This window comes from Pantherophis guttatus, chromosome 1 (genome assembly GCF_059756535.1).
Source record: "Pantherophis guttatus breed Tessera chromosome 1, ASM5975653v1, whole genome shotgun sequence".
NCBI classification, from domain to species: domain Eukaryota; kingdom Metazoa; phylum Chordata; class Lepidosauria; order Squamata; family Colubridae; genus Pantherophis; species Pantherophis guttatus.
The window spans coordinates 12,542,576-12,568,278 of record NC_142063.1 but is presented as its reverse complement, the minus strand read 5'-3'; the positions used below and the strand labels follow the sequence as shown (position 1 = coordinate 12,568,278).

The following is a 25,703-nucleotide window of genomic DNA, read 5'->3' as shown; positions in this document are numbered from 1 at the left end:
GTTTCTGGGTAAATTTCAAAATACCCCACCACCACCAAGTATCTCCTTCAAATGGAAATAGTCTGTCCTATAAACTCATACTGGGAAGGGATTCTTAAGGTATCCATTTAAGGGATTGGGGGGTTGAAGGCATTTTCACTTTTGAAGATCCTTCCATTTGAAGCAGACTCCCACTAGAGATTCAGTTGCCACTTGACCTGATGAGATGTGATATGTGACTGTTATTATTGGGATTGGGCACAAGTGGCTCTTGTCTATTAATTTATGCTTTAACCTTTTAAACAATTGGTTGGTGGTATTTTAGTTTATGTATAAACTGTTGGGAGTGTCTTTCGAATATGGCACTATTAAAAAATTAAATTATTAAATAAAAAGTGATGTCCAGGAAAATAAGCCACTTTCTGGAATAAGCCAGTGTTTTCCAAAAATATGTGGAATTCAACTCCACATATCTTAAAAGTTCCTAAATTTGAAAAACTCTGTCTTAAGATGATGGAGCAGGTGACATAAAATGCTGAAGCAAAATTAGAGATCCTGCAATATGTGGACTCACAAACTGTCTAACCGTATTTTTAGCATAGCTTGGTCTAATGGTGAAGGCACCAGGCTGGAAACCAGGACCCCGTGAGTTGTAGTCCTGCCTGGTTTACTACTTTGGGCATTTGCATGTGAACAGTGTTGAGTTAATCCAAGTTTAGGATGACTATTAAGAAAAAGAGAGTCAGTTGGGTATAGTGGTTAAGGCTAGAAAGCAGGAAACTGCCAGGCTAGAAAGCAGGAGACTATAACTTCTAGTCCCACCTTAGCTGTGAAAGCTGGCTAGGTAATTTTGGGCCAATTACTAGGAGATGGTAAGTTCCAGTCCTGCCCTTAGCCACAAAAGCCAGCCCGGTGTCTTTGGGTCACTCACCAGGAGACCGTGAGTTATAGTCCCACCTTAGGTGTGAAAGTTGGCTGGGTGACTTTGAGTCAATTACCAGTTGATTGTGAATTCTAGTTCCACCTTAGGCATGAAAACTGGCTGGGTGATAATGGGCCAATCACTCCCAATCAGCCCAACTCACCCCACAGGATTGTTGTTGTGGAGAAAATAGGAGGAGGAAGATATGTTGGATATGTTCATCACTTTAAGTTATTTGTAAAAATAAGGGTAGGATATAAATAATTCTTAAATCTAGTTACATTCCCATCCCAGTTTTCCTCAAATTTGCCATCTCAAGAAGTGCAAGGATGGCTACACACCCCAAAGTCACCAGGAGCTAAGGATGGTCAGATCTTCCTAGCCCCCCACATCACCTAACATTAACACCCCACATTTCTCCCCCAGTCCCATTCCTCCCGCTTTAGCTTCCCCAGAGACTGATACCCTCATAGGCTACCTATCCCTGCTCCAGGATGCCCTCCCATGTCTCCTTTCGACACTTGGAAAACTGCATCCAGTTTTGGTCACCCCAATATAAAAAAGGTGCTGAGACTCTGGAAAGAGTGCAGAGAAGAGCAAATGATTGAAATGATTAGGGGGCTGGAGGCTAAAACATATAAAGAACAGTTGTAGGAATTGGATATGTCTAGTTTAATGAAAAGAAGGACCAGGGAGGACATGATATCAGTCTTCCAATATCTCAGGGGTTGCCACAAAGAAGAGGGAGTCAACTTATTCTCCAAAGCACCTGAGGGCAGGACAAGAAGCAATGGATGGAAAGGAGAGGACCAATTTAGAACTAAGGAGAAATTTCCTGACAGTTAGAACAATTAATCAGTGGAACGACTTGTCTCCAGAAATTGTGGGTGCTCCATCACTGGAGGCTTTTTAAAAAAAAGACTGGACAGGCATTTACAGGTAGTCCTTGACTTACGACCCCACTTGAGCCCAAAATTTGTTGCTAAGTGAGACATTTGCTAAGTGAGTTTTACTCCGTTTTATGACTTTTATTGCCATAGTTGTTAAGTGAATCGCTGCAGGTGTTACGTTAGTAACACAGCCAAATCTAGTTTCCCCATCGACTTTGCTGGTCAGAAGGTTGCAAAAGGGGATCACCATCCCACCCACCACCCACCTCTCGGAGACACCGCAGCTGTCACAAATATGAGTCCGTTGCCAAGAGTCCGAATTTTGATCGCAGGACCACGGGGATGTCCCAATACATGTCATACATGTGAAAAAACGGTCCCAAGTCACTTTTTTTCAGTTGTTAACTTTGAAAGGTCGCTAAATGGGCCATCGTAAATCGAGGATTATCTGTTATCTGAAATGGTTTAGGGTTTCCTGCTTGAGCAGGAGGTTTGGACTAACTAGATGACCTCTAAGGTCCCTTCCAACTCTAGTTTATTTATTCATTCATTCCTTCATTCCTTCATTCATTCATTCAATTTGTATGCCGCCTCTCTCCGAAGACTCAGGGCGGCTCACAATGCTTTTAAAACCATTATAGAAAACATCTAAGAATCAAAAACATTAAAACTCATTCACACCATAGTTATTCTATGTTATGTGAACTCTTTTACCGGTTTACCTCCGTTCTTTTTTTTTTTTTAACAATTAACCAGTGGAACAACTTGCCTCCAGAAGTTGTGAATGCTCCAACACTGGGAATTTTTAAGCAGAGGTTGGACAACGGTTTGTCTGAAGTGGTACTACAGGGTCTCCTGCCTAAGCAGGGGGTTGGACTAGAAGACCTCCAAGGTCCCTTCCAACTCTGTTTATTCTATTCTTTCTGTTCTGTTCTATTTCTATTTCTATTTCTATTATTTCTATTTTCTATTCCATTCCATTCCATTCCCTATATTTATTCTATTTTATTCTATTCTATTCTATTCTATTCTATTCTATTCTATTCATTCTAATTCTAATTCTAATTCTTTCCCTTTCCACCCCCCACCCAGGTTCACTTCCTTGCACTCCACTTGCCTCAGCCCTCTCCCCCGACTTCACCCTTTCCTTCCCCAGGAAGCCCCCCTCAGCTCTCCCCTTTAGCATCACTGCCCGCCCTCACCCCGGCGTCCTCCTCTCCCCAATTCCCTCCGCTCCCCCCCACCCCCTATTATTATTTTTTTTACCTCAGCTTCTCCCTTCGCCCGCGTTTCTCTCCCTCCCCAGCGGGTCGCCAGCGCTGCCTCCCCGCTCCCTCCAGGTTGTCCCTGAGCTCCGAGCCCCTCACCTGCCTCACCTGTCCCCTTTTCCTCTCCGCCGCCCTTCGACGTTTCCCCCCCCCCCTCAGCTTTCCACGCCCTTCTTTCCTCCCCCCCCCCCAAACATTTTACCTCAGAGCCCTCCTCGCGCGACTCGGGTCGCCCCCCCCCCCGCATCGACGACCCCCCGCACGCGCGCGAACCCCCCCCTCCCTCTCCGCCTCGCAGTCTTTCCCCCCCCACCACCACCTCTCTCCCTCTCTCACGCGCGGCCGTCCCCTCCCGCTCCGCTCCCGTGCGCGGCAGCCAATCCGCGCGCGCCTCCACATCCGGGGCTCTCCTGCCTCCCCCAGCCCCCCCCCCCGCCGCCGTTCTCACTCTCGGCTATGGCGGAGGTGAGTGTGTGTGTGAGAGAGAGAGAGAGAGAGTGGTGGGGGGAGGAGAAAGTCCCCCTCCCCCCTCCTCCCCTCCCCCCCTCCGAAGAGAAGGGGGCACCCTATGGGGGGCGGGGCTTGCGGGGGTTTTTTGGGGGGTAGCAGGAAGTGGGGAGCCAGGCGAGGGGCTTTTTGGGGGGAGGAGGGGGGGAGCAGGTGGGACTTACAGGGCGGCAGGTGAGAGTTCCTGGGTGGGGGGGGGATGTGGGGTGGGGGGGGGTCCCGTGTGTGGTGGTGGTGGGGGGATGAACGGGCCGGAGAGGCGAGGATGGAGGAGTTGGGACTTCGCTGGGGGTGCAGCGCCAGGGGTCGGAGGGGCAGGGCGGAGGAGTCTCCAAGGGGTCAGAGTTATGGGGGGGGGGCAGGGCAGGTGGGAAGGTGTGGCCGAGGGTGGGGGGACTTCGGGAGGGTCTCTAAAACTTCTGGAGGGACTTTTTGGGGGGCGCTCAGCAAGGATGGGCAGGTTCATACCATGGGGATGGAGGGGGGTCAAACTTGGGGAGCGGAGGAGGAGGAGGAGGATTTGGGGGTGCAGAGCTGAAGGTGGGAGTGCTGAGGCCTTCTGGGTGGGGAGGGGCAGGGAGCTGATGAGGGATTGGCCTGAGGTGGGGCTCTCTGCGAAGATTTGGGGTGCAGGGGGGAGTGTGCCGCAGGAGTGGTTGCCCTTAGAATGGGGGGGTGCAGGATTATTGATTTAGGGGGCAGGTGTTGCAAAACAACTGGGATTCTTTGGCGTTTGCAAAGATTTGGGGAGGGGATTATTTTATAAATACGTCTTTTGAGGGGGTTTGTGGATGCTCGGTTTGTGACTTTTTCCAGGGGTTTAAATGTTGAGGGTTGGGGGTGTTTCATTGGGAAACAGTTGTGTTTCAAGGAATTTGAGAAAAATTGGGGGTTAGGGCACTTCTGCAGAGTTGGGGGTTATTTTTGGGGGGAGATGGGAATCGCTTCAGGTTTGCCTCTTGATGGCCACAAATGAATGGGGGTGTTCTCAGGATGAAGTCGCTCCCAAAATTAAGGAGTCCGGGGAATGGATGTGAATGTTGTGTGTCAAATGGTACAGGTGGGAAGTGGTGTGGTTGGCATGCTTCTAATTGGGAGAGTTCATCTCCAAGGGTGTAAGGTTTTGGCGTGATAAATATAAAGTACCTGGAGGGTTATGTTTTGAATTTGCAAAATGGAGGAAGGGGTGACCTTCTATGGACACGGGAGCACAACTGAAATTTGGAAAATCGAGCTAGAAATGGTGTATCCACTGAGGGGAAAAAAGCCAGAAATTCTAAGAAGCTTGATTCAGGTTTCAGGGAATGATAAAAGAGTAGGGAATATTGGAAAAATACATTTAGGATATTTGGGGAGAAGGACTTGGAGCTGCTGACAAATTGGTGTAGTCCATGTTCAAGGTTACACTTGGTGGAAATGACTGCACTTGGAAGGAAAGAGATGATGTAGCTGTATTTGTTTAGAAACTAACATCTGGCTTTGGAGAGCAACAAGCTTTAAATCTGACAAATATTGGAGACATGCAGAAGGTTTGAACATCCCATCTAAAGATCTCGAGAGGGTCAGTTTGGGGGATTTTTTGGCCATTTGAAGAGACCAAAAAAACTCACACCAAAATCTTGAGTCATCCAATGGCCAAAATGAAAAGTTGTGATTTTCTGAAAGGGGATGATGCATGTCCACAGACCATTGGGGAGTTAAAGTAAGGGAATTCTTTAAAGATTACATCTGCTTCATGATGGCCTTGGTAGAGGTTTTGAATAAAGAAAAATAATTGGAAACGAGTGAGATAAGGTGGAGGCAGCTGGAATTTGGGTGGGCTGAAGATGAAGGACAAGAAGATAAGGAGCTGTGTGAGGGAATGTGAAAAGAAGAACTTGGAAACGAGAGAGAGAAAAAGAGAACTGGTGAAAAGGAGGTCTTCATTTCTGTAACATTTGTGCATCTAACTTAACAGAATAACAAAGTCAGAAGGGACCTTGGAGGTCTTCTAGTTCCTTCCAGTTGCTCCTTCGATGAGATTGTTCATTAATGTTTTAGTCTTTACCTTGAGCTTTTTTTGAATTTGGTGAGATTATGTAGGAGTGTAGGATCTGAATTTTAAAAATAGGAAATAGACCTCTGGGTGTGTCAAATGTAGTTATTTTATTTCAGATGTTGTCAATTAAATATGTGTATACTTCAAGGATGGTTTGGAGGAAAGATTTTAGATCTCACACAAGTGCAGCAATACCTCTCTGCTGTTTCTTAAACCATCCCAACTTTCTTCCAGCTTCTGCATGGTACCAAAAATAGACATCAATTACTTTATGGAGTCAATTCATGACTTAATCCTGAAACCCCTCAACATTTTGACTTTTGAAATGTCAGAATGGTAAAACAACATTATTCATGGTTGCTGGTTTATATTTTAGTATGTATACCTTTTTATTGCTTTTTGTGTTTTTATTGCATTTTAAATTATAATTTCCATGAGCGTGGCTAACAGAATAACAAAGAGTTGGAAGGGACCAAATGCCTGCTCAAAGCAGCAAACCCTATACTATTTCAGACAAATGGTTGTCCAATCTCTCCTTAAAAACTTCCAGTGTTGGAGCATCCACAACTTCTGGAGGCCAGTCGTTCCACTGGTTAATTGTTCTCACTGTCAGGAAATTTCTCCTTAGTTCTAGGTTGCTTTTCTCCCTGGTTAGTTTCCATCCGTTGCTTCTTGTCCTACCCTCAGGTGCTTTGGAGAATAGCTTGACTCCCTCTTCTTTGTGGCAACCCCTGAGATATCGGAAGACTGCTATCATGTCACCCCTAGTCCTCCTAGGTAGATGGGAAACTAGGAATATTTAAAATAAATAAATAATGAATAAGTCTATCCTTGTTCCAGATGTTAATGCGTGTAACCTCTAGGCTATAAAGAAGAAAGATCGGTGTGCCAATTTAAGGGGGGAAATTCACATGTTCACAGCTGTCAGGTTCTGTATGGACTGTGAAATTGGATTGTGACTGTGAAGCGGTACTGTGGGCGGATAATCATTTTATTTATTTTATTTGAAACACTCTTGTGCTGCCTTTTGTTTGGGTTAGCGTCTTAGGGCGAATATATCAAATCCTGATTTAAATTATCAGTTTTCGACTGAAATTTGATGTCCCCAAGGAAACCAGAGGCATCAGGTCTTGGTGTCTCATGAAGTATGACCTCATTCTAGAACACATTTTTCCGCAACTTGGTTCCGAGGTGTGTTGAACTCATAGAATTCTCAAGGGGCATTGCTGAAATTGCCTGTTGAATGATGAAAGGTGATGTCCAGCACTTCTGGAGGCATGAAATTGAGGATATGAAGTAGAGTATCGCTGCCTATTTTGTCCCCACTCCCAACTCTGCTTTTTCAATATTATCCATTGCTGACCCGATGTTGGTAATTTGTTTAAGGAAGCAGCTGCCGTTTTTGAGACAGCTCTGAATAGGAAAATAGACTTTGAGAACCATCCTCGGGCTTCTCAATGCCTCCTTGATTTTACTTATTTATATTAAATGTATGCTCTTTTTCCATCAAATGCAATGCTCAGGAAGCCCACGGTAATAAAATAACGAGTAAAATAGGTTTTATATTTTATATACATGCAGACAAAATCTGTTTAAAATAGGACAGCACCAAAAATAAATAAACACTGATTAAAATGTGTTTCAGTTTTTTTTAAAAAAGTCAGGTTGAGCTGCCAAAACTTGTCTGATTTCTTTTCAATAAAGAGATTAAAACGGGGGAAAGAATAACAAAAATGGATTTAGCTTGGTCTTCCCTTGAAAAGAAGTTCCAAAAATTGGAAATAATCTTTAGTTCGTTTTTGCTGCCAATTTTAGATGTTCAGTGGTGACAATGATCAAGCACCCTTCTAGATTAATGGAAGTCAACAAAATTTTTAAAACAGCACAGCTTTCTGAAGTAGACTACTTCCCCTTAAAGTTATTCACATTTTGTGGTCAACCATACCAGATTCTACGGAGAATTCACGGCGAACAACATGTAGATCGCTATCGGACTCAATGATAGTGTTCACACAGTTGTCCGAAATATAGTTTGGAAGATCCAGAATAAGTTTCTTTGAAATGTGTTTGACTATTAGTAGCTTGGGTTGGTAGCTAGGCTGTTGGTTTGAGCTCCGAGCTTGGCAATTTGGCTGCAAACGTTTCGCCACCATTCGAGGAGACATCGTCGCTGACAAATTGCCAAGCTCGGAGCTCAAACCAATGGCATAAGTTTCTTTGCTTGGAGCACTTCTGGGTGCAGTCTGAAAACTGGGATAAGGAGTAATTTATTTGGGTTCCCCCCCCCCCAATAGCTGAACTATCTTCTCAAGGACAAAATCCTTGAGTTTAGTTAGCAGCTGTGAGCTCCAAGGTTTAACTAAAATATGCATTAAGATATGGATGTCTGCTACGACTTAATACTGTTAGAAGAATTCCTAATGTTCCTGTTCTTCCTTGATTATTAATCAGAATAGAACTGGAAGGGATCTTGAAGGTCTTCTAGTCCAACCCCCTGCTCAAGCAGGAGACCCTAGGGTGTTTCAGAGAAATGACTGTCCAGTTTCTTCTTAAAAACCTCCAGTGATGAAGCACCCACAACTTCTGCAGGCAAGCTGATACACTGGTTAATTGTTCTCACTGTTAGGAAGTTTCTCCATAATTCCAGGTTGCTCTGAAGCATGCAAACGAGTGGCGAGGTAGCCAAGTCATACTTTCCATCTGATTTGCACCAAAGGGTTGTCCAGTAAAATTTAAAGTCTTGCCTCTAAATTCAGAGTCTAACTCCCATGTTTGGTTCATCTGTATTTTCCTTGTAAGCCTCAAAGACTTTTAACCATGCAGAATTACCGAGTAATAACGCATCAAGCGTACCCTTAGGTGCTTTATAAATGTAAGGTTTATACTCCAGCAATATAAAAGTGTGGTTAATAATATTATGAAGTCTTCCTGTCTGTAATTTGTTGTGTAATAGAATTTCTGAAATATTGGCTTCTTTCATTTGGGTAGCAAAAAGCAGAGGGTGATTTATTTATTTTTTAGTTGTGAATTATTATACAGTAACTCAGGGGATTGGAGGCACTTTTGAGAAAAGGAAGGACTCACCTGTATTTCCTATGTTCTCTAGCCATCAGATTTGTCAGGAAGTTTCTCCTTAGTTTTAGGTTGCTTCTCTCCTTGATTAGTTTCCACCCGTTGCTTCTTGTCCTGCCTTCAGGTGCTTTGGAGAATAAGTCAAAGCCCCTCTTCTTTGTGGCAGCCCCTCAAATATTGGAACACTGCTATCATGTTATATATTTCATCTGTTTCTATATGAAACCAAATCTAATCAGGTGCTTTGGAGAATAGATTGTCCCCCTCTTTTTTGTGGCAACCTCTGAGATACCGGAACACTGCTATCTTGTCACCCCTAGTCCTTCTTTTCATTAAACTAGACATACTCAATTCCAGCAACTATTCTTCATATGTTTTAGCCTCCAATCCCCTAATCATCTTTGTTGCTCTTCTTTGCACTCTTTCTAGAGTCTCCACATCTTTTTTTACATCATGGCGACCAAAACTGAATGCAGTATTCCAAGTGTGGCCTTACAAAAGCATTATAAAGTGGTACTAACACTTTGTGTGATCTTGATTCTATCTCTCTGTTGATGCAGCCTAGAACTGTGTTGGCTTTTTTGGCAGCTGCAGCACACGGCTGGCTCATTTTTAAGTGATTGTCCACTAGGACTCTCTCACAGTTACTACTACCTATTGAGTCAGGTACCACATATACTGTAGCCGTGCATTTGGTTTTTCTTGCCTAAATGTAGAACCTTAACATTAGAACAATGCCTTGTTGAAGAAATTACCTGGGAAAACGCTGGTTGAAAACATCTGTATACATCCTTTATCAAGAAAATGGATAACCACTGTAGATGGTCATCAAGAGGATTGAGGAATCCAAGCACTGGCTCCAGAGAACTTGCAGATAAATGGAGTGCTAAAGTAAACTTATCAAGAGGCCAAGACTTTGTAACCTAACCCCCACCCCCTTCCAATTAAATTTGATTTAAAAGTCTCTTTTGACAGTCTCAATTTCTTCATGATGATTAGCTGCTAGGGGCTTGGCATTAGTTTGGATAACTAGATATATTTACTGTAGCCGCTCTATTTAGGTTTGTTAGGATGTGATTCTTGACTCAATTTTTGGTGGGGGTTTTTTGTTTTTTTTTGCTTCCCTTCAGTAGTGTCAGGTTGTTGGAGGCGCCTGGTCAAGTCCCTGCAGTTTTCTTGGCAAGGCTTTTCAGAAGTGGTTTGCCATTGCCTCCTTCCTAGGGTTGAGACAAAGTGACTGGCCCAAGGTCACCAAGCTGGCTTCGTATCCAAGGCAGAACTAGAACTCTCAGTCCCCAGTTACTCTGGCCCAAAGTAACCAAGAAGGCTTTATTATTTTTATTTATCATGTATTTATGTATTTATAGAAATGTGATAAATCAGATAAATCAACCTTTTCTTCACCACGGACCTTTAAATACCTTTTGTGGCCCCGGACCATGGCCACGCACCCCCAAGGTTTAACTCAAGATTTAAATCAACATTTCTTAAAGCCTTCACGGGGCCCCTTGTGATGACATCGGGGGCCTCCCCCAGTGGTGCACGGACCACAGGTTGGGAACTACTGTAATAAATAATAAATACACTCTCAGTCTCTTGGTGATTGGACCAATGTCACCCAGCTGCCTCTTATTCCTAAGGCAGGACTACAACTCACAGGCTCCTGGTGATTGGCTCAAAATTACCCTGCCAGCTTTCATGCCTAAGGCAGGACTAGAAGTCACAGTCTCCTGGTGATTGGACCAAAGTCATCCTATTGACTTTCATTCCTGAGGCAGGACTAGAATTCCCAGGCATTACCACTATACCAGGCTGTCTCTCTTGATCCTCTTACTAACCACCTATTGATATACCAGGGAAGCACAAGGAGTGAGATACTTCAGCATGCCCCCTCCCCCTGTATAGGACAGGTCAAACCTGGGTGGGAAATAATCTTCTTGCAATTTTTCAGGCACCAAACCATATACTGGCTTTAAAGTTAATGGTTACAGTTCATGGGCTGGTTCAGGTAGCTACCAGAAAGACTGACTCAAAGGCACATGTTTATATTTTTTACCAGCATTTATATTTTGAATTGGATGAGAGACTGGACTCTTTTAAAACCAACGTAGCATCTTTAGGTGTAATATAGCTACTAAGCCTGTATTTTTGTTTAGCAAGACAAGCTGTTGCATTTTCGACCAATGAAAGCACCTGAATCTTTTTTCCAAGACATCCCCATACAGAGTAGGTTACGGTAATATATTGGTCCTTTCCTGGTCGTTCTTTTTTTTTCCCAGTGATCCGATTTGTACAATAGGCCTTTTTAAAAGCAGGTTTCCCGTTGATATTTTCATGAAGCCCTTTATCCCCTTTCCAATATTCCCATCCAGTCTGATTACTATTAGCACGGTTCCTGTTAAGGTCTCTTTGAAGCTAAGCTATTTCATTCCAATGTTCATCAAATTAACTTCTTTTAACTTTCATAAATAACTGGGTGCCATCAGCCAATGAATCCCCTCAACTTAGGCAATTTATGAACAAGTTGAAAAGCATCCGTTTTAAATATGTTTAACTGCAGACTTCACTGTTTTGGGTTGCTGTACAGTATTGTAAGAAGGTTCTGTATTGTCTATGGAGATTCTCAGTCATCCGGGTCACAGTTGTCCCAAATGTGTTTTTCCAAAAGGCAACTGGACTTCCTTTGGGTTTTTATTTTTCTTTGAGAACATTTTGCTTCTCATCCAAGAAGTCCAGTTGGCTTTTGAAAAAGCACCTTTGGGTGCAAGAACGTTCTATTTCTTCTTTTGTTTTTATTGATTCATAAACACTTCCTGTTCCTGAGTTTCATTGGGAAGATATGTTTATTCCGTGGTTGTTGGTGGTGGTGTTTTTTGTTTTTTTTTAAAAAGAAGAATTGCCTTTGCATAGACTTTATCATTTTGTCTTAGTAAATGCTTTCCACCATGCTGGATAATTATCCTTATACAGTATTAGTGCTTGAGGTTGCTAAAAAAAATAATAATAATTCCTCCCCCTCATTATTAGTTTAGATTTTTGGATTTTTTGTTTAGCACACGTATGGATTCTTTCTTTCTTTCTTTCTTTCTTTCTTTCTTTCTTTCTTCCTTCCTTCCTTCCTTCCTTCCTTCCTTCCTTTCCTTTCCTTTCCTTTCCTTTCCTTCCTTCCTTCCTTCCTTCCTTCCTTCCTTCCTTCCTTCCTTCCTTCCTTTCTTGTTCATTTTGGCAACTTTTCCATTTTCTCTAATAGCTTCTTTGACAATGCTAATTAATCATTTTGGAGAGAGCTCTTGAACTCAAGTACCTTACTTGACCTGCAGTAAATGGTCTATGAATGTGATTTTTTTCAGGAACACCTCCCCCCCCCCCCACCCTCAAGCATCCTGAAGTGATTTGATCCCTTCAACTTTCCTTTTCAACTGCTTTTAAAGCAGTCCCCTCAATTTCGGGAGCTTTCTACTCCTGCCTAGAAGGGATGGGAGCGGATTGGGCTTCCTGAAAAATAAATTTCCACTTGTGCATAAATTGAATCCGGTTGGCTCTGTGTCAACACTTCCAGTTGGATCAGTGACACCTGGGTCTCTCAGGCGAGATTTAAGGCTTCAACTCTGTAAAACTGGTACTTACTTCTGTCTCGTGAGTGGAATGTGGATTCATCCCATCCTTGAACATATAGAGTTACTCCTTGACTTACAACGGTTCGTTCGGTGGCCGTTCGAAGTTACAACAGCAGTGAAAAAAGTCACTTATGTCCATTTTTCATACTTACAATCGTTGCAGTATTCCTGTGATCATGTGATCAAAATTCAGATGCTTGGCAACCGATTCATATTTATGACGGTTGCAATGTCCCGGGGTCATGTGATCCCCTTTTGCGACGACCTGACAAGCAAAGCCAATGGGGAAGCCAGATTCACTTAACAGCCGTGTGACTAACTTAAGAACTGCAGTGATTCACTTAACAAATGTATTAAAACGGGGAATCACTTAACAATCGTTGTCCAAGTAATGCACCCATAGAAAGCAGAACTCTGATGCAGGTAGATTCCTTAAAAACAATTTATTGGATACATCCTATTGACACAACTGGTGAAAGCCGACTCTGAAAGTTCCCGCAGCGTTCACTTAATTAAAAAGTAAAAGTTCCCCCTTTCCCTCCAGGTCACTGGTCATACTGTCCAATCAAGGTGCTGGCTGGTTGCTTGGTTACTTCACTCCTCCTCTGGCCAGCCGCCGGTGAGAATGTCCTTGGTTCCCACAGGAAACTTATTTTTTTGTTTTGGCTACAAAACCCCATCTAGCTATTCCCCCCCTCCCACTGGTCCCTTCTTCTGCTTTGTGGCAACCCTGAAACTTCCAAGATGGCCTCAGCCAGGTACACTTCAGGATTGACAACCGTGTTACTAACTTAAAGAACTGCAAGTGATTCACTTAATAAATATAATAAAATGGGGAAGTTTCACTTTTATTTTTATTTATTTTATTTTATTTTTCAATTTATATACCGCCCTTCTCCCTGAGGACTCAGGGCGGTGCACAGCCAGAATTAAGAACATGAAATACAAATATTAAAAACAATTAAAATATATATAAATTTGGCCCAAAAATTTAAAAATCACAAACTAATTAAAACATTTTAAAAATGTAAAAATTTCTTCCTAAACCAGCCTGGCTTGCTGGAAAAAATGGGTTTTAAGGGCACGGCGGAAGGCACCGAGGTCTTGGATTCTCCTTATCTCGGGGGCAGCTGATTCCAGAGGGTAGGTGCCCCCACAGAGAAGGCCCTCCCCCTGGGGGTCACCAGCCTACATTGTTTGGCTGATGGCACCCCGAGGAGGCCCTCTCTGTGGGAGCGCACGGGTCGCTGGGAGGTCGTCGGTAGCAGCAGGCGGTCTCGCAGATAGCTAGGCCCTATGCCATGGAGCGCTTTAAAGGTGATAACCAACACCTTGAAGCTTTTATTTTTATTTATTTATTTATTTGTCAAACACGTATAAGATAAATAAATAAGTATAAACATGATTATGAATACAAGAAATAGATACGAATAAATGGGGACAGTAGGACAGGGACGGTAAGCATGCTGGTGCACTTATGCATGCCCCCTACAGACCTCTTAGGAATGGGGTGAGGTCTATTGTAATGCTCTCTACATGGGGCTCCCCTTGAAGAGCACCCGGAGGCTCCAACTGGTCCAGAATGCGGCCGCGCGGGTGGTTATGGGAGCGTCATGGCGCTCCCATGTAACATCTCTCCTGCGCGAGCTGCACTGGCTCCCGGTGGTCCTCCGGGTGCAATTCAAGGTATTGGTTACCACCTTTAGAGCGCTCCATGGCTTAGGACCTGGGTATTTACAAGACCGCCTACTGTTACCAATAGCCTCCCACTGGCCAATTCGCTCCCACAGAGAGGGGCTCCTCCGAGTGCCGTCGGCCAAGCAATGTCGGCTGGCAACCCCCAGGGGGAGAGCCTTCTCTGTGGGGGCTCCTGCCCTCTGGAACGAATTGCCCCCCCAAGATACGGAGGATTCCCGACTTGCGCACCTTCCGCCGGGACCTCAAGATGCTTTTATTTCATCGAGCCGGGCTGGCCTAATTTTTCAAATTTTTCAATTTTTTTAATTTTAATTGTTAATTCGTAATTTTAAATGTTTTAATGGGGTAGTTTCATTTTAATCTGATGTGGGCCAAAATATTTAATATCTTTTAACATTGCTTTTAAATTTTATATTTGTGTGTTTTAAGTTGGCTGTACACCGCCCTGAGTCCCTCTGGGAGAAGGGCGGTATATAAATTAAATTAATAATAATAATAATAATAATAATAACAGTAGACAGTCTAAGATTAAAATTATGGGTGTTTGGGGAAGAGACCACAGAGGCAGGTAGTGCATTCCAGGCATTGACCGCTCTGTTGCTGAAGTCGTATTTCCTGCAATCGAGTTTGGAGCGGTTTGCCTTGAGTTTGTATCTATAGTGTGCTCATGTATTATTGCGGTTGAAGCTGAAGTAGTCCTTGACAGGTAGGACGTTGTAGCAGATAATTTTGTGTACTACGCTTAGGTTGGACCGAAGGCGGCGTAGTTCTAAGTTGTCTAAGCCCAAAATTTCAAGTCTGGTGGCATAAGGTATTCTGTTGCGAGCGGAGGAGTGGAGGACTCTTCTCGTGAAATATCTCTGGACTCACTCAATTGTATTAATGTCCGATATGCAGTGTGGGTTCCAGGCAGATGAGCTTTATTTGAGAATTGGTCTAGCAAAGGTTTTGTATGCCCTAGTTTGCAGTACAATATTACTGGAGTACACTTAACAAATGTCTCATTAAACAAAATAATTGGGGCTAAGTTGTGGTCGTAAGTCGAGTACTATCTGTAACTAGTCACCCATGACCGTGTCATTTCCTCCTTTGGATACTTCCCTAGTTTCCTTCCGCATATAAAGGTGTTTTGGTTACAGTCACACGTCCCTGATAATAAATCATTATGAGGTATTGCCACTCCTATTTATTCTGTGAAGAATTTGATCCCTTTTGAGATTTATGGATTTGTTTGATATTATGGTCTCTTTGATATATAGAGCGATGCTACCGTATTATTTTCTTTACAAGTAAAGTAAAGTTCAGTTGCTGTTGAGGCTGTGGGTACCCTTGTATTTTTCTTCTTCTTGTCAACAGTGTGGAAACTGGTTGCCATTGCCATCTCCAACAGCACCCCAGCTAGTCCTCGACTTACGATCACAATGGAACCCAAATTTTCTATTGCTATGTGAGACATTTGTTAAGTGAATTTTGCCCCACTTTAGACCTTTCTTGACACAGTTGTCCCGCGGTGATTCGGCCACCATGCAAAAATTCTGGGCTCAATTGTGGTCATAAGTTGAGGACTACCTAGAATTTGCAAGAGAAACTGTTTTGGAGCACTTCTTCATTAGTAACATGGTCAAAAACTAGACTCTAGAAAGAGTGCAGAGAAGAGCAACCAAGATGATTAGGGGACTGGAGGCTAAAACATATGAAGAACGGTTGCAGGAATTGGGTATGTCTAGTTTAATGAAGAGAAGGACCAGGGGAGACGTGATAGCAGTCTTCCAATATCTGAGGGGCTGCCACAAAGAAGAGGGAGTCAAGCTATTCTCCAAAGCCCCTGAGGGCAGGACAAGAAGCAAACAAATCAAGGAGAGAAGCAACCTAGAACTAAGCAGAAATGTCCTGACATTTAGAACAATTAACCAGTGGAACAACTTGCCTCCAGAAGTTGTGAATGCTCCAACACTGGAAGTTTTTAAGAAGAGATTGGATAATCATTTGTCTGAAGTGGTGTAGGGTTTCCTGCCTAAGCAGGGGGTTGGACTAGAAGACCTCCATGGTCCCTTCCAACTCTATTATTCTATTCTAAAATAGCGAATCTTTAGGATTTGAGTATAGCATTTTTGTTAGAAGACATCCAGTCTCTTCTTAATACAGGTAATCCTCATCTTACGACCACAAATTGAGCCCAAAGTTCCTGTTGCTAAAACAGACAGTTGTTAAAGGATTTTTGCCCCGTTTTACGACATTTCTTGCCTGAGTCGGTAAGTGAACCACTGCAATTGTTAAGTTAGTAACACGGTTGTTAAGTGAATTGGGCTTCCCCAATGATTTTGCTTGTCAGAGGGTCGCAAAAGGGGATCACGTGACCCCAGGGCAATGCAACCGTCATAAATACGAGTCCGGTGCCAAGCATCTGAGTTTTGATCACATGACTATGGGGATGCTGCAATGGTTGTAATTGTGACAAACGGTCACAACTCACTTTTTTCCATGCCCTTGTAGCTTTGAACCGTCACTAAAGAACTATTGTAACTTGAGGACTACCTACTGACGCCTTGTATTTCTCAGTGGTCTCCCATCCAAGTATGACTAGGCCTAACTCTTGATTAGCTTGTAACCCCAGGCAAGGTCAGCTGGCTAGTTGCTACCACCTACTAAGACATTAGAGGGACGCGGTGGCGAGAAAGGGATTTTAATCAGGAATGGATGAGGGTGTAAGAATCTGCAGTCAAAACCCTATGCACAGTCACTCAAGCACTCGTCACCTTTTGTCTGGACTATTGTAACGCTCTCTACATGGGGCTCCCCTTGGGGTACACCCGGAGGCTCCAACTGGTGCAGAATGCGGCCGCGCGGGAGATTATGGGAGCGACTGGGCGCTCCCATGTGACTCCTCTCCTGCGCGAGCTGCATTGGCTTCCGGTGGACTTCCGGGTGCGCTTCAAGGTGTTGGTGATCACCTTTAAAGTGCTCCATGGCTTAGGGCCAGGGTACTTACGGGACCGCCTTCTGCCACCAATAGCCTCCCACCGGCCGGTTCGCTCCCACAGAGAGGGCCTCCTCAGGGTGCCGTCGGCCAGACAATGCCGGCTGGCGACCCCCAGTAGGAGAGCCTTCTCTGTGGTGGCACCTACCCTTTGGAACAATCTACCCCCAGAGATACGAGTGATCTCCGACCTCCGGACTTTTTGTCGGGCCCTAAAAACTCATCTCTTTCAGTTAGCCGGTCTCTCTTGATTTTATGATTTTATGGTTGGTTTTAAATTTTGATATGGATTTTAAATTGATAAATTTTAAACTATGGGCCAAATTTAATTATTTTAAATCTATTTTTAATCGTACTTATGTATAAATGTTTTTATTTTGGCTGTTCACCGCCCTGAGTCCGAAAGGAGAAGGGCGGTATAGAAATTAGAATAATAAATAAATAAATAAATAAAATAAAATAAAACACCTATTTCTGTTTTAAAAAGAATTCATTCTCATTGAGAGAATAGTAGCTTTAGAGCAGGAGGTATCCAACTTTCAGCAACTTTAAGACGGGTGGGCTTCAACTCCCAGAATTCCCCAGCCAGTATGGGGAATACAGCTCTGACTTCAGAAGGGTGCATTAGGGGGCAGCTATTCAACGTGGTGGCTCAGTGGCTAAGACGCGGAGCTTGTCGATCTAAAGGTCAGCAGTTCAGCAGTTCGAATCCCTGGTGCCGCGTAACAGGGTGAGCTCCCATTACTTGTCCCAGCATCTGCCAACCTAGCAGTTCGAAAGCACGTAAAAAAGGCAAGTAGAAAAATAGGGACCACCTTTGGTGGGAAGGTAACAGTGTTCCGTGCGCCTTTGGTGTTGAGTCATGTCAGCCACATGACCATGGAGACGTCTTTGGACAGTGCTGGCTCTTCGGCTTTGAAACATAAATGAGCACCGCCCCCTAGAGTCGGGAACGACTAGAACATATGTGCGAGGGGAACCTTTACCTTTACCTTAGTTGGACATCTTCTATCATTTGAATATAAGCAGTCCTCGGCCTACAACCACAATTGAGCCCAAACTTTCTGTGCTTAAGTGACACATCTGTTAAGTGAGTTTTGCCGCATTTTATGAACTTTCTTGCCTCGGTTGTTAAGTGAACCACCACGGTTCATAAGTTAGTAACCCAGTTATTACGTGAATCCGGCTTCCCCCTTGACTTTGCTTGTCAGAAGGTCGCAAAACGCGATCGCATGACCTCAGGACACACCAACCGTCCTAAATATGAACTAATTGCGTTTCGTCGTGGTGGTCATGTCATCAGAATTCAGACAGTTGGCAACTGACTCCTATTTATGACGGTTGCTGTGTCCTGAGGTCATCCCCTTTTGCGACCTTCTGACAAGCAAAGTCAAGGGGGGGAAGGCAGATTCACTTAACAGCCGGGTTACTAACTTATCCACTGCTGTGATTCACTTAACAACTGAGGCACGACCACGAGGATGCTGCAAAGGTCGTAACTCTGAAAAAAGGTCATAAATCACTTTTTTTTCAGTGCCCTTGCAACTTTAAATGGTCACTAAACGAACTGTTGTATGTCGAGGACTACCTGTATAGGATCAGCTGGTGTCGTATAGGAGAACTTGAATTCCCTTGACCCTTATCTATCCCCAATTTGCTTCGACCGTCATTAGTTCAGATTCTTATAGAGAGTTGTTAGCATGCAATAACCCTGCATTCATTTGAACTGCTCTGGCTCCGGATTTCTTTTACGCTCCACAATAACTGAGCCAGCTTTTAAAATTCTTTTTGGCACCGATCTGAAAAGGTTATTTAAGATTTCTAGGAATTGGCATCCAAATTCTCTGTTTCTGGGCATCTATCGCCTTTGCTGCCATTCAAAAGAAATTGGAAGGCAAAATGTATATGCGTACAGGCGGTCCTCGATTTACGACCACAATTCAGGGCAAAATTTCTGTGGTCAGGTGAGGCAGTTTGTCAAGTGGGCTTTGCCCCGTTTTACGACCTTTCCTGCCAGAGTCGTTAAGCGAATCACTGCGGTGGATAAGTCGTTAAGTGAATCCGGCTTCCCCATTGACTTTGCTTGTCAGAAGGTCGCAAAAGGGTGATCGCGTGATTATGGGACTCCGCAACGGTCATAAGTAGGAACCAGTTGCCAAGCGCCTGAATTTCGAACACGTAACCAACGGGGATGCTGCAAAGGTCGTAACTGTGAAAAACGGTCGCAAGTCTGTGTTTTCAGTGCCGTTGTGAATTTGGAACCGTCACTAAATGAACTGTCGTAAATCGAGGACTCCCTGTAGGCGCGTTAAACCACTGGTGGAGGATTTTGAATTGGTTCTGTCCTCCATTTCTGGCATTTAGTAGATTCTTTTCCCAAGCTAACAAGCAGTCTCTAATGAGGGCACATCCGCAATTTACTAATCAGTAAATCCCGTGGGAATAACGCATTACAACACATGCGCTCCTGCCTACAGGTTGAAGGCATCTTCCTCACAAAGATTTTCCTAAAAGACCCATGAGCTTGGGTAGTCCTCAACTTACAACAGTTCATTTAGTGACCGTTCAAAGTTGCAGCGGCACTGAAAAAAGTGACTTATGACCATTTTTTTACACTTGGCAGCATCCTCATGATCACATGATCAAATTCAGCCGCTTGGCAGCCGGTTCATATTTATGACGGTCGCAGTGTCCCGGGGTCACATGATCCCCTTTTGCGACCGTCTGACCAGCAAAGCCCGACCCTCTGGAATGGGTTGCCCACCGAGCTCCGGACGGCCCCCGACTTCCGCACCTTCTGCGCCGACCTAAAGACATGGTTCTTCCATTAACTTCCCTGATCTGCAGCGGATTTTAATTTGGGTATCTGGGGATTTTTAATTTGGTTTTAATACTATTTAATTTTTACTTATTGTCGGGTTTTTCTATTGTTGTGAGCCGCCACGAGCCCTACGGGAGAAGGGCAGCATATAAATATGTCAAAATAAATAAATAAATAAATAAATAAAGTCAACGGGGGAAGCCAGATTCACTTAACAACCGTGTGGCTATCTTAACAACTGCAGTGGTTCACTGAACAACTCTGGCAAAAAAAAAAGGTTGTAAAATGGGGGGGGGGGAAACTCACTTAACGAATGTCTCACTTAACAACAGAAGTGTTGGACTCCAATTGGGGTCGTAAGACGAGGGCGAGCACCCTCGCCTTTATTATATTTACGTGTAACTCAAAAGGCAGCAATCCACCTTCATCCTTCTATTTTCCCCACAACCACAATCCTGTGAGGTGGGTTGGGCTGAGAAAGATTAACTGGTCCAAATAAATACATTGCACCACAGTTCCTATCATTTATTTATTTTATTAGTCCAATTTATATGCCGCCCTTCTCCGTAGACTCAGGTCGGCTTACAATGCATTATAGCAGTGTTTCCCAAAGTGTGGTACGCGTACCCCCAGGGGTATGGGAAGAGTTTGGTGGGGGTACGCGTTGCACCGGAGTTTGGTGGGGATCACATGGGAATATCCACTGCACCGTGATCTGTCATCTCAACATAAACAATTTCATCCTTCTCATTGAATCAAATAAATGTTCTTTATAATATAACTTTCGTTTATTTTGTGTATGTACCAAAAAAAGAAAAAATAAATATATTTTGATTTTTATTAAAGCATATGTTTTTTATGAGGGGTACTCAGCGTTACGAAAATTATAGAAAGGGTACACATATGTCAAAAGTTTGGGAAACACTGCATTATAGCAATAGCCTGCATACTTTTTTGTATATACCTGCTTATTAGGGCTTTCGCCCCCCCCCCCCCCAGCGGTCTTGTTCTATACAAATTTGGCTTATTGCCCCCACAATCCGGGTCCTCAATTTACCTACCTCGGAAGGATGGAAGGCTGAGTCAACCTTGAGCCTGGTGAGATTCGAACTTGCACTAATTGCAGGCAGCTGGCAGCTAAGTGCTAGCACTTAACAGCACTCTAGTCCGCTGCACCACCGAGGCTGCTGTGTGGCTGGGAATGATGGTAGCTCTAGTTCGGGGGTGTCAAACTCGATTTCATTGAGGGCCGCATCAGGGTTGTGTTTGACCTCCGGAGGGGGGGGGGCAATGGTGGGTGTGGGCAGGATGGGTGTGGTCGGCATGACGTCACTCATGTCGGGGAGGGGCGCCTGTGGTGGCCTGGGACGGGTCCATTGTCTCCAGTAGAGGAAGGTGAAATCAGGGACAGGGCCAATCCCTTGTACTCCAGAAGAGCTTCGCCATGCCTCTTAGGCCATGCGGAGGATCCTTGGATGGCGGTGCAGGCCGTCCAGAGCCCTAGGCAGGAGGGGGCAAGCACCCGGCCTGGCCTTTGAGCTCCCAAGGCAATGGGACCCCCACAGCCCAGCCCCGCTTCCCTGAGGGGGTGCCCGGCTGCGCTTACCTCCTCCTCGTGTGCCCCCGCCCCAAGCTCTGTTTTCGCTGCCAGAGGCACCGCGGGCCAGTCCTTTGCTGTTTCCGGGGCAGCCCCACCGGCCAGAACTAATCAACCCGAGGGCCAATCCAGACCACAGGCCTTTAGTTTGACATCCCTGCTTTAGTTTAAATCATCCGGAGGTCTTCAGATTTAGATGAATGCCATTGAAAAACAATAGTCCACCAGACAAATAAAAAGAATTGGAAGGGACCTTGGAGGTCTTCTAGTCTAACCCGCCGCTCAAGCAGGAGACCCTATACCCGTGATGGCGAACCTATGGCACGCGTGCCACAGGTGGCACGTGGAGCCGTATCTGTGGGCACGCGAGCATTGCCCTAGCTCAGCTCCAGTGCACATGCGCGCGCTGGCCAGCTGATTTTCGGGCCTTCCAGGCCCACCGGAAGTCAGGAAATGGGCCGTTTCCGGCCTCCAGGCTGGGTGGGGAAGGCTGTTTTCACCCTCCCCAGGCTCCAAGAAAGCCTCAGGGCAAAAAACAGGCCTGCTGGGCCCACCGATAACCTTTTTGCCATCACGTGCCAAAAGCTGGGGGAGCGCGGGTGGGGCATTGAATTATGGGGCACACACACACACGCAACACCCCCCTGCTCCCCCTGCTTTTGGCACACGACGGCAAAAAGATTAGCCATCACTGCCCTACACCATTTCAGACATGTGGCTGTCCAGTCTCTTCTTAAAAACCTCCAGTGATGGAGCACCCACAACTTCTGGAGGCAAGCAGTTCCACAGATTAATTCTCCTCACCCTTAGGAAGTTCCTCTTTAATTCTAGGTTGGATCTCTCGATTACTTTCCATCCATTGCTTCAGGTGCTTTGGAGAATAGATTGTCCCCCTCTTCTTTGTGGCAGTCCCTCAAATACTGGAAGACGGCTATCATGTCGCCCCTGGTCCTTCTTTTCATTAAATTAGGAGCCTGGATAGCTCAACAGACTAAAAAAGCCTGTTATTAACATTCAGTTGTCTGCAATTATTGCATGTTCGAATCTCCCCAGGCTCAAGGTTGACTCAGCCTTCCATCCTTTCTAAGGTAGGTGAAATGAGGACCCAGTTTGTGGGAGCAATAAGCTGACTTTGTATAAATATACAAAAGTATGAAGGCTATTGCTTAACGCATTGTAAGCCTCCCTGAGTCTCCGGAGAAGGGCGGCATATAAATCTAATTTAAAAAATAAAAATAAAAAAAATTAGACACACCCAATTCCTTCAATTGTTCTTTCTATGTTTTAGCCTGTAGTCTCCTTTGTTGCTCTTCTCTGCACTCTTTCCAAAGTCTCTGCATCTTTTTTTTATATTGTGGTGACCAAAACTGGATGCTGAATTCCAAGTGTGGTCTTACTAAGGCTTTGATCTTGAAGATGAAGACTAGCACAGCTGAGAAATGTAGTACAGCATGAGCTAGGAAACAATCTCAATCTCTTTCTTTAACAGAAAGGCAAAGTGTAAATCTACATCATATAAATATGATTCGTGAAATGACTCTTTTTTTTTTTTCCTTTAAAGGCCTCGATTGGGAGGCAAAGCCCCAGGATCGTGTCTTATCCTGCACATAACTTATGTTCTGGGCGATCCAATCTTCATACCACGGCAGGTAAGGAGGTCTCCTTCCAGTCTTAAGGCTGGTCTTTTTTGAATCATTGTTCTTCATTAATTTTGAATTACGATTGTTCATTAATACTTCTCCTGATAAATGCTTTGGTTCTCCATCTCTGCAACCAACTTGCTGTGAATCCACCCAAAAATACCAAAACACTATAGACCAGGGGTCTCCAGCCTTGGCAACTTTAAGCTTGGCAGACTTTAAAAATGAGTTTTTAATGTTTTTAATTTTTAAGCGTTTTTTATAATGAATTTTTAAAATGTATTGTGAGCCGCCCTGAGTCTTCGGAGAGGGGCGGCATATAAATTGAATTAATTAAATTAAATTAAATTAAACTTCAACTCTCAGAAGCTGGCTGGGGAATTCTAGGAGTTGAAGTCCTCCAGGCTTAAAGTTGCCAAGGTTGGAGACCCCTGCTATAGACCAAATCTACATCTGCTGCAATTACTGGTTTGTACCTTTAGAGCTAGCTGTAAATGTGGGCTGATCTACTTTGGAGCTGCCCAACCAAAGAGAATCAGCTTTTATCTCCACCAAAAGTAAGAATTACAGGTAGTCCTTGACTTATGACCACAGTTGGGAGACCAGAATTTCCATTGCTAAGCATTGTGTTCGCTAAGTGAGTCACAGCCGATTTTATGACCTTTTTGAACCACAGTTTTTAAGCACACCAGTTGCAGTTGTTAAGTGCATCACATGGCCATTAAGCGAATCCGGCTTCCCCCACTGACTTTGCTCATTGGAAGCTAGCCGGGAAGGTTGCAAATTGCAATCACGTGTCCATCGGGATGCTGCTGTGGTCATAGGTGTGAGGACCAGTCCTAAACTCTTGCAGCTTTGAATGGTTGCTAAATGAATGGTTGTAAGTTGAGGACTACCTGTTGATTGATAGATAGCAAGAAAAACATAATCTTTGTTGGTGGCCTCCCAAATTTAGGATTCCCATCTACCAGAGATGCATAATTTCCCTTACACCATCTTTGGTAATCACTTATGAGATACTTTCTGTATTTTATCAATTGCTGTGTTTAGCTTCATCCTCATGATCCTTCTACAGCTAGTCCTCGACTAACAACCATTCCTTTAGTGACCGTTCAAAGTTACAGTGGCACTGAAAAAAGGGACTTACAATGTTTCTCACCCTTATGACCATTGCAGCATCTCCATGGTCAAGTGATCAAAATTCAGCAACTGGCATGTATTTATGACGGTTGCATGTCCCAGTGTCATGTGATCCCCATGTGACAAAGCCAAGTCAATGGGGAAGCCAGATTCACTTAACAGCCATGTTAATATCTTAATAACTGCAGCGATTCACTTAACAACTGTGGCAAGGAAGGTCGGAAAATGGCAGAAAATTCACTTAACAAATGTCTTCGTTAGCAATGGAAATTTTGATCATAGGCTACCGGTATAAAGTGATGAAATCTAGGTGGATCTCAGGTGTATTCAGGTGTTTACACTTTGAGGTAAGATGTGCGCCCTATAAATTTTATAAATAAGCAAATCAATCCATTTCATTTCTGTCTCTTTTCTTTCACCCAATTATACCATAAATTCCAACATTTGTAATAATCAGAATCTTTTTGGTTCCTAAGTAATTTCGTTAACCGGTCTGCCTCTGCGCATTCTGTAATTTTCCAAATCAATGGATTGTATTAGTGCTATAGGCGCAGATTTGTGTACGTTAGTTGCAATAACCTTGTATGTATATATGTAAAGTATTGTATTTTTAAAAATGAAAATAAACTTTATTTTAAAAAAAAAAGCAAATCAAATTCAGTTCTCAAGTGGCTAACGGTAGCCTTTTTTCCCCTTTCTCTCCCTCCCCACCCCAAAATCCACACAGTGGTGTCTATGGGCTCAGCTGACCATCGATTCAACCTGGCTGAGATCCTGTCCCAGAACTACGGAGTACAGGAAAAAACGGAGGAGGCCGACGAGGAGCCAGACCACGCAGAGGAGAAAGCGAAGCCTTTGGAAGAGATAGAGAAGAGTTTCAATGCCGCCCAGGTAAGGGGCTTGGAGGTCTATTCTTTGCTTACCCAGGGAAGGTCTATGGAGATTCTCAGTCATCCAGGTCAAGGTTGTCCCAAAGGTGCTTTTTTCAAGAGGATTTAGGTTTTTGAACATGTTGAAAACATTGTATGTTTTAGCCTCCAAAAACATACGTGTGTTCTTATACAGGTAGCCCTACTGACTTATTCAGATAGGCGAACTGACCATAATTGAGCCTGGCAATTAACGCCATAAGCCGTGATGATCTTCTTTCGGTTTTTTCAAATTTTATTAGCTTATCAAAATATAAAATACAAAGGAAAATCAAAAGTTATGGAAAACTAGGGGAGAGACCAAGGGAAGAAGAGACGATGTGGGGTAGGAAGGGGGAAAAAAAAGCATTAATTTTCAACTCTTTATAGCACAGTAAAATATAATTGTCAGTCCTGGAAGCCATCTTTTTCTTTGGATCTTCAGGGCTGCTACATTTAGTGCTGTGGGAAACTGGGAGGGGGGATTGTATGGAGTGAAGTGATATCTAGCCATAATAACATTCTTTTCTTTGAGAGTCAAGGACAGCTTGCCCTCCATCTGGAGTGGTGTGACTGGGAGGCATCTCCAGTTGGGAGGGTGCTTCGATTGGGCCACGTGATGGAGATGT

The 25,703-nt window shown here is 44.1% G+C and overlaps 1 protein-coding gene across 1 annotated transcript in view; it reads left to right on the top strand.

Moving 5' to 3' along the window:
• Positions 1–3,466: 3,466 nt before the first annotated feature.
• The window catches only part of MIER2 (MIER family member 2), a 65,530-nt gene continuing 43,293 nt past the window's right edge, over positions 3,467–25,703 (top strand). Inside the window, exons 1-3 of the mRNA XM_060688559.2 lie at positions 3,467–3,524; positions 22,948–23,035; positions 24,894–25,057. Coding sequence (XP_060544542.2) covers positions 3,516–3,524; positions 22,948–23,035; positions 24,894–25,057 — 261 coding nt within the window. The 5' untranslated portion in view covers positions 3,467–3,515. The remainder of the gene's footprint in view (positions 3,525–22,947; positions 23,036–24,893; positions 25,058–25,703) is intronic.